The 8,357-nt window shown below is 43.6% G+C and overlaps 1 protein-coding gene and 1 non-coding gene across 2 annotated transcripts; one reads left to right on the top strand and one right to left on the bottom strand.

Moving 5' to 3' along the window:
- Window positions 1-695: 695 nt before the first annotated feature.
- Window positions 696-1,420, bottom strand: LOC136491345 (uncharacterized). The gene is made up of 3 exons (XM_066487618.1): window positions 1,291-1,420; window positions 1,138-1,208; window positions 696-1,002 (listed from the first exon to the last, which is right to left on the bottom strand). The coding sequence occupies exons 1-3, from the start codon at window positions 1,385-1,387 to the stop codon at window positions 775-777; spliced, it is 396 nt and encodes a 131-aa protein (XP_066343715.1). The 5' UTR covers window positions 1,388-1,420; the 3' UTR covers window positions 696-774.
- Window positions 1,421-3,557: 2,137 nt separating this feature from the next.
- On the top strand, window positions 3,558-3,629 carry TRNAW-CCA (transfer RNA tryptophan (anticodon CCA)). The gene has a single exon. It is a non-coding gene; the product is annotated as a tRNA-Trp (tRNA).
- The last annotated feature ends 4,728 nt before the right edge of the window (window positions 3,630-8,357 follow it).

Genomic DNA, 8,357 nt, shown 5'->3' with positions numbered 1-8,357 from the left:
TGTTAATTGTATGTGATAGTGCATTGTCTAGTCGGATAGCTTGCATGTTGAGAGAAATAGTTAGTGAGATTTTGCTTTATAAGAGTATAAGATAATATTGCGTATCCTAGGTCACATCCCTATTTTTTTTACGGCTAGTTTTGTCACAAACCCGGCAACTATTCGCCTGTAGCAAGCGTGGTCAGCCCTCATTCAAACCTGGCAAAAAAAGTAGTTATGCTAGGCACCCCATATGAATAACAAGATATACTCGTACACCACCATCAGGGTGCTTACAAACTACTTTCTCAAGCCATGCCCATCCCCCCCCCCCCCCACCCCCCAAATAATGTCATCCAATCTTGCAAAACCATTAGACAGACATGGCATGCTGCCTACACCAAAGATTTTACTTAAATTAGCAAAGAAACCTCGTACATCCACCAAAGGGATCGAACACACTGCAACTTTCTTAGCGTGTCTCACAAAGACCTTGTCTTGCCGTTCATGCATCCTACAGTACAATGCAACAGCCCTCGGACGGACACCTCCCAAAAAATAACTCAACATGAGGATCTCTCGTCCACAGCACACATATTAGTACTAGCTAGCTAGCGCTAGGTAACGACTCATCATCGTCCATAGTCATTTACAAAAACTGCCCCGTAACACCGTGGCTCAGACGGAGAAGTCTCCATGCATAAATTAAGGTTCAAGTGCTATAGCTAGCTAGCTTATTAGCAGGTCATCGTCATCTCCATCCCGCCGGCGGCAACTCGATCGGCGGCATTATCGTCAGCTGGATGGCACCGGGTAGCACTTGCCCCTGCACATGCAGCGGTACACCATGGGGCACGGCAGCGGCTCGGACGCGGAGCACTTGAAGCTGACCATGACGCGGCTGCACGGCGAGCACGCCCCGCACGCGTGCGAGCAGTCCGGGAGGCTCGACCCCGTGGCGCGCAACACCACCTCCCGCAGCACCAGGTCGTCCTTGCCGCCCCTGCTCCTCCTCCCCTGCACCTAAACGTACGTACCGAAACGACACATGATGATCAGTAGACAGTAGTGCACTAGTGCATGCATGTCTGTGTTGATGATTCAAATCGAGCCAACGTTGAGTCGTCTGGTCGACATGACGTGTGTGTGTGTGTGTACCTGTGCAGCTGACGGCGCAGCTACCACCATCTCCGCCGTTGATCCATGCGCCAGCTCGTTCGGCCCAGCAGCTGTTCAAATGAAGAACTCGATCGATCGATAATGCGTATCTGGAAGAAACGTGGATCTGTATCATGCGGTAGCTGCACTTACCAGGAGCCAGTCTGATGCCATCGCTCACGGCAGCGAGCAGCAGCACTACCGTCAGAGCAAGAAGGACGCAGTGGACTCCAGCAGCGTCCCTCCCCATCAGCCCAAATAAACCGTACGAGCTCGGCGCGCTTGGCACTGTCGGCTGCTGAGACGTCGCGGCGTGGTGGTGGCGGAGCGCCGAGAGGGCGGAAGGCTATATATGTGAACGAACGAAGCAGTTGCTCCTTTGTCGCGCGAGGGCTAGCTGCACCTGCACGTACGTCGTCGCCGCGCCGAGCGTACACACACACACCAGCATGACCGAGCTCGCGAGACAGCAACTAGCGCGGCCATTGATGAGAGGCGCAGCGGCTGCGCGGGGGACCTTTCATTGTGGCCACATGATCCTCGACCCCTCACATGGATTCAATGACCCCCTGCCGCGCCCGCCCGCCGCTGGAGCCACGCGCAGCGCAGGCACCTCAGCCCCGGGGGCCGGGGGCCGGGGGCCGGGGGCCGGGGGCGAGACGCGACGCGGCCATTCAAGGCCGGCCCTCCCTTAATGAAAATCTGTTTTTTCTCTCTAAACTTCGAGATCGGATAAAACATCTTTCTCAATTTTTAAAATCGTTCATCTTACCTCCCCGTTCCGGTTACAAGTGGTTTTAAAGACGGTTTTATCTTTATCTTTTTTATTTATTTCGGCTGAATCTTTAAAAATCATAGTAAATCGTAGATAAATCATAAAATATAAAATCTAATTTTTTTGACTCCACGTGAGTAGATCTATAAAGTGAACATATAATATAGTATGCTTTAGTACAAAGTTTTTACTATAACTTTAGATCTATGCTTTTTTTTAATCAAATGGAATAATTCATAGCTGTAATTTTTGCTGTAGCTTTAGATCTATGATTTTATTTATGTTTATGATTGTTAAATGTAAATAAATCTATAAATAAGTTATACATGATCCAATGAGTATGAAATTTTTACTACAGTTCAATCATACAATAATTAGCTCACCATAAAAATTTTATCACAATTGAACTATAGAAACTGCAACTATGAATTATTCTAATTAATTATAAAAAGCATAGATCTAAAGCCATAGCAAAAACTTTGTACTAAAGCATAACATATTATATATTCACTGTATACACCTACTCATGTGGAGTCCAACAAAATTGGATTTTTTTCATTTTATAAATTTTCTATGATTTATTATGTTTTTTCAAAGATTCAGCTGAAATAAATAAAAAAGAAAAAGACAAAACTGTTTTCAAAACTGTTTATAACAGGGTCAGGGAGGTAAGATGAACGGTTTTAAAAATTGAGGGAGGTGTTTTATCCGATTCTGGAGTTCACATAGGAAAAACGGACTTTCGTAAAAATTAAAGAAGGTAATATGTATTTTTTCCTATATTTACGGGCTACGGGGACTAGGCCGATCGTAATATGGATTTTTTTCCCTATATTTATGGGCCACTGGGACTGGCCCGATCGCGACGGGGCATACGGCAAAATCGCCTACGGCCTGGCCTGCCGCGTCTTTTGAATGGCGCGTCGCGACTTGCGAGGGCCTGCCGGCTGCCGCCCTGCCGAGAGCTGAGAGACCTCTGCCCTGAAGGATTCGTGAACCGGAGCGGGGACTGCCGGTCGCGCGGTGGCCCGTGGGGAGCCTGCGGCGGCTTTGAATGAAGCCGCCATTTTTCCGCTCTCGCTCTGCGTTTCGTGATTCCACGCACAGTGGCAGGGAGCCAGGGACGAAGAGTTCAGCCGTTCCCGCATGAGCTGAGCTCAGCTCTGCCTGCCTGTCGCGCGCTGCTCTGCTGCTGATCACGCGCGATGGGAGCTGAACTGTGCGCAAACTCTCTGAACTCGCCGGCGCGTCACGTAATGACGTACCCTCGCTGGTTAAAGGACTAGGAGGAGAATCCAATAGGCATGGACGCATCACGCATGGTCTCGGCCTGTGTTGCTGGGAAGTGAAGTGGACAGATTCGAAACTGCCTTGCATTGATGCTCCGTGCAAGCGACGGCACTGCTTTCTCATTGCATCGTGGCAGAATCCAATCCTCTGGTGTTCGCATGAAGAAAGAAAAACAGAATACTAGAGCACATGTGAACATCGCATGGTTTATGCCCTTTTACTCCGCGAATCTCCGAGGAGCAAATCTACGCAACCACCGGTTGGGCTTGAGCGGGCAAATATTGTCAGCATCTCGGCAACGGTATTAATCTAGTCTTGTAGGATATATAAATAAAGTATCACCATAAGCACCAACGGATCCGTGGCGCAATGGTAGCGCGTCTGACTCCAGATCAGAAGGTTGCGTGTTCGATTCACGTCGGGTTCAAAACCCCCGATCCAAGCGGATTTCTTTTTAATTTTTTCTTTTTTCTTTCTATTTTTCCTTGCCTATTCCCTGTTTATTACACGTTGCCTCTCTGTTTTCTTCACTCTAATCTTTTTCTTTAGTTTCCGATTTTGAATTGATTTCTCTTGGATTACGAGCTGGTAGTGGTTGCACAAACAACTGATGTACGATGCCGGCCGTCATCCCACAACACACATAAAATTCCTAGTTTGCCATTCGCATAAACCTAAGTGCTTTTGTATGCCACTTGGAAGATACGATTCCCATATATGTTAAAACTGTAAATCTTTCCATACTATAAAGGTGGTGGCTCAGACACTCAGTAAGCATCCTATGTTAAGGAACATTCCTCTGTTGGGCACTTCAGCTATATAACCTCCTAGTAAAGGGCGCGCGCCTTCGCGCGCGCGTGTAAAGGAGTATGGCCAGAATTATGAGTGTGTGATGCACATGTCGTAGGCACGGTCGTTTGCATAGTTAAGGTACCTTCACTGATATATATTTACAGCATGGTGAAAGTACAAAGGTGCAGGCATATGGCAGTGCCATCGGTAGTCGACGGTGTACCATAAGAGGTCGCCGTGATTTACAAAGTGTAGGTACGATGACTGGTTCATATTTACAAAGTGTATATACTGCATAGTTAGCTAACTGTAACTGAAGTTATGACAGGCTGGCTGATATAGTAACAACACGCTGAGGAACAGATGTTTTTTCACAAGAGGACCTGTTGTTGGGGTGGACTGGAACCCTTCTTAGTTCTATAGCAACAGGTGATCAGGTCCATTTGAATCCGTGACCTAATCTGATTGTGTTGCTACCACGCCTACAACCTGTATCAAGGATAAGGTAGTTTTCCCCAGTATCATACTTTGCAGTAAAGAGAGCATGTATGTCCGGCCGAAAAAGTTGTGTTAGTTTCACTTCAAAATTATCAATCTTCATTTTCTGAGGAAATTTTGTGATTTGTGAATCTGTACAGACTATCTGAACTGAACTTCCAAAATAGGTCAACCTGATATATTCTATTGTTGTTCTAAATAGCCTAATGAGTGATGAGCATAGCAGATATGATCCTTGAGTACAAGATTTGTAATATGGTGTCACCACTATTTATCAATTAATATAATACAAGCAGAGCTATATGGGCAAGATTTTAGAGGAGAAATCAAAATAAGGAACTCATATATCAGTTTTCTTTGTTGGCAAAATCGATGGGCAGTTGGTACCGTTTAGTTCCACTTCATTTTACAAATTTTTTCAAGATTCCCCGTCACATAGAATTTTTGGACGCATGCATGAAGCATTAAATAAAAATAAAAATAAAACTAATTACATAGTTTAGACGAAATTCACGAGACGAATCTTTTAAGCCTAATTAGACTATGATTGGACACTAATTACCAAATAACAACGAAAGTGCTACAGTACCATTTCGCCAAAATTTTTGCAAACTAAACAAGGCGGCAATCCGAGATAGTGCAACTTCATAGCTAAAAATCAAAGCATTAATGACCACACCTGTGAAAAAGAAGGCAATCTATTCTCCGATACATATATTACGTCCCACCATCCTACAATGAACATACAGGTATGGAAGAGAAAAATAAAGGCATGGTATATTCGAATAAGGTTGGAAATGGAATCGTTGAAAAGAAGGGCTGCCTGCATTTGTCGTAGTCATGATAATGGCACGATTAAAAAAAAACAGGGAACTCAAGCTGCAGGATGCACCCCAAATTTCATTTCATTAAACCTTTTTTTTTTTGGAGATTTTATATATAAACCTGAAATTGTTTCTATGTCAAAAAAAAAAAAAGAAGAGAAACTCAGAGGCTGTCTAATAAGCTGTGCAAATCACAATTACCATAGGCTTGAGGCCTTCACTGACAGCCATGGTGGTTTCTCCTCCAACCCCAGGATTAGAAGACCAGATGACATCCTTGGAATCATTTATATATAATTTGTTAGTGGTTACCATACTGGGAAATATGGAACACAAGCAATTATACATTAATAGGAAATAACAGATAGGTATTGCACTAGATAAATACTGCATGCATTTATATTGGTCTAGCATCTGTGTAGCTAGGATTTATCCAGGCTTAAAACTAAGGACCTATGATGCACATGAAGCCATTAGGCACCATGTTCAACTGCAAAATAGATAAGGAGTTTGAAAAATAGGAAGCCGCATTCATGTTCATATACTTTTATTTCCCCTTTTTTTTCATCAACATTAGAGCACTATTAAGTTGAAGTTGAAATCCGCAGCATTGTTGTCAGTACAAATCGAATGTTCAATTGAACCAAGTAGGAAACTCGCTGCAAAAAGAGGTAGTATTTAATTTCCAACTACACAACTGTATGTGCCAACCTTATATCTTCCATACTGTACGGCGTGAATGTATAAGTGTGTGTAATAAAAGAACATGTACGTCTGTGCAGACTTTTTTCCCCATGTGACAAAGTTGCGGCGCCATCTTGATCTATACCTGATGGTGTAATCCCGAGCAGGTGCTTAGCTGATCGCAATGGGCGCACCATAAGCACGAAGAAGTCAACCAGCATGGCAGCACCACATCGTTGGTGTCTGGCACTACCAATACATATTAGGTATTTCTATCAGAGGATCTCTAGCAGTATTAGAGGATGGTTAGACACAAACCTGAAGGGGCTCTACTGGTCCTGAAGTGAATGATTGATCACCACAACTCGCATGGATGCTGAGTGTTAGGCTGACATGCACGGAATTCATTGAGGTGTGGAAAAAGGAGAAATAGAAATCGATCAGCATAAGTAGACCATGATGCAGCCATCAAACTTCAATGTAATGCAAAGAGTAACAACATTGTTCTAACCTTAGAGTTACAAACCTTTAAACAGAGGAAATAGATATGTCCCTTGAAGCAACAAATGGATCTTTGGATTGGATGTAACTAATCAAGAAGATAAATCCCAGGAAAATGTGTAGTCAGCTGAGACATAGAAAAGCAAGAGAAAAGTTAAACTCTAAACTAAAAGTCCATAGGTACAACATCTATCCTTATGTTTAGCCCAGTCTCTATCATATTGGATCTCCCAGCTGGAATGTAATATTAGTTGATAGCTAGCAAACAGATATAACCATCTAGGGCTACGTGTCCTTGCTTCCATGCCAAAAGAATAATAATAATTTCAGAGTTTAAAGTCTGAGCTTCATCATGTTTGCTCATAATTAAAGAACGGCAATGCAAGAATATCGAACATGCATGATCTGTCCCTGGTTTCGTCGATCCTTGCTCCAGCATATTTATTGCGTCGTTGTTTTTGTGTGTTTATCCATGAATGCACGCAGCAGAACGGGTAGGTGATGCAGCTGCCCGGCCGTGCCCTGCCTCTCCCTGGCTGCCAAGATGGAGGAGAGCCTCGTGTCGTCCCTCCTGGACCTATAGGAAAGGCAATTAGGAGGTCCTGTTGCCAAGCTGTGATCAGCGGGTAGGCTAATATTGATGAATGGATGACAATACTGAAATGTTAAAAAGAGGCATAGGATATTATTAAATTGTTGCAAACTAAATTGAAGAATCATGAGTGCACGATAAACCTAGATTGTAATCAAGCATCATATTGGGGGGAAATCATGTAAGCAGCAGATAAAGATGGGAGCAGTTAAATGTGCCTATAATCTTAAATTCAATTGATATATATTCCTCTTAAATCTAAAGAATAGAACACGAGGAAAAACGTCGAATCTAAAAATATAGGCTTCAAATCCAAACACAAAACATGATACATTTCTTGATCAATATTTGATTGATATATTTCTCTCAAATTTCAAGGTGGTTGTATCAACCCGATGTACATAATTTAGTTACAAAATTTTATTGGATGGGGCAGTCCAAAATCAGTGACAAAGTATGTTCTGGAAGAACCATTGAAATACTCAAACTGAGAGAACACTTAGGGCCCGTTTGGCCGGGCTCCCGCGGGCTCCGGCTCCTGCACTGTAGCGTCCTGTCGGCCGTCCACGAGCCGACAGGTTCCAACTGGGAGCCAGAGCCAGAAAAACGAGCTTCTCCTGGCTCCGGTGGTGTCAGTGAGAAAGGAAAGGAGGAGAGAGAAAAACGACTCCGGTGATCAGTGTAATCGTCCCTGTCGGCCGCCCACGAGCCCGGCCAAACGGGGCCTTATCCATGAAAAGGATCATGTCACTGTAAGGTTACTAAAAAGGGATGAGCATGTACTGCAAGAATATAAAGAAAACATGATACCTTAGAATGGGCTACAAATATCATCATCCCCGAGATTCTGATAAGGAAAAGAACCTGCATATCAGCACCCATGAATAGGATCATGTCAATATATTTAGTCTGAGGTATACAGTAGTCAATGCACCATGTAATGGTACAAAACTGATGGAAAGGCATACCACTTTGCATCCATTTGGATCAAACAAAAGGGGCTATCTTTGTGCTCATCTTGGACCAACGGCCCTAGGTTGTGCATGATATAAAGAAACAACCTATCCATTTAACAAAGAAGTGATGAATGAAACAGCAGTATGTCATTGCTTTTTTTTCCCCAAAGATTTCTCATAATAGAGAGGTAGTGTGGAAGCACCAAAAGAGCAGTTAACAGCAGCATGGGTCAATGCACATCTGTGTAACCCTCATCGTGGATATCTATGAACTAAAACATATATTTTCGTTTCGCCTCTAATGGTCT

The sequence above is a fragment of the Miscanthus floridulus genome, chromosome 11 (genome assembly GCF_019320115.1).
Source record: "Miscanthus floridulus cultivar M001 chromosome 11, ASM1932011v1, whole genome shotgun sequence".
Taxonomy (NCBI): domain Eukaryota; kingdom Viridiplantae; phylum Streptophyta; class Magnoliopsida; order Poales; family Poaceae; genus Miscanthus; species Miscanthus floridulus.
Note: the sequence above shows the minus strand (reverse complement) of the source record. Positions and strands in the feature narration are given on the sequence as shown.

What these genes read in the sequence shown, in the direction of transcription:
- LOC136491345 (XM_066487618.1), bottom strand. Translation starts at nt 1,387, where the DNA reads ATGGGGAGGGACGCTGCTGGAGTCCACTGCGTCCTTCTTGCTCTGACG. An exon ending in TGGCATCAGACTGGCTCCTG is followed by an intron (nt 1,209 to 1,290) that starts GTAAGTGCAGCT and finishes TCATTTGAACAG; the next exon opens with CTGCTGGGCCGAACGAGCTG. An exon ending in CTGCGCCGTCAGCTGCACAG is followed by an intron (nt 1,003 to 1,137) that starts GTACACACACAC and finishes ACGTACGTTTAG; the next exon opens with GTGCAGGGGAGGAGGAGCAG.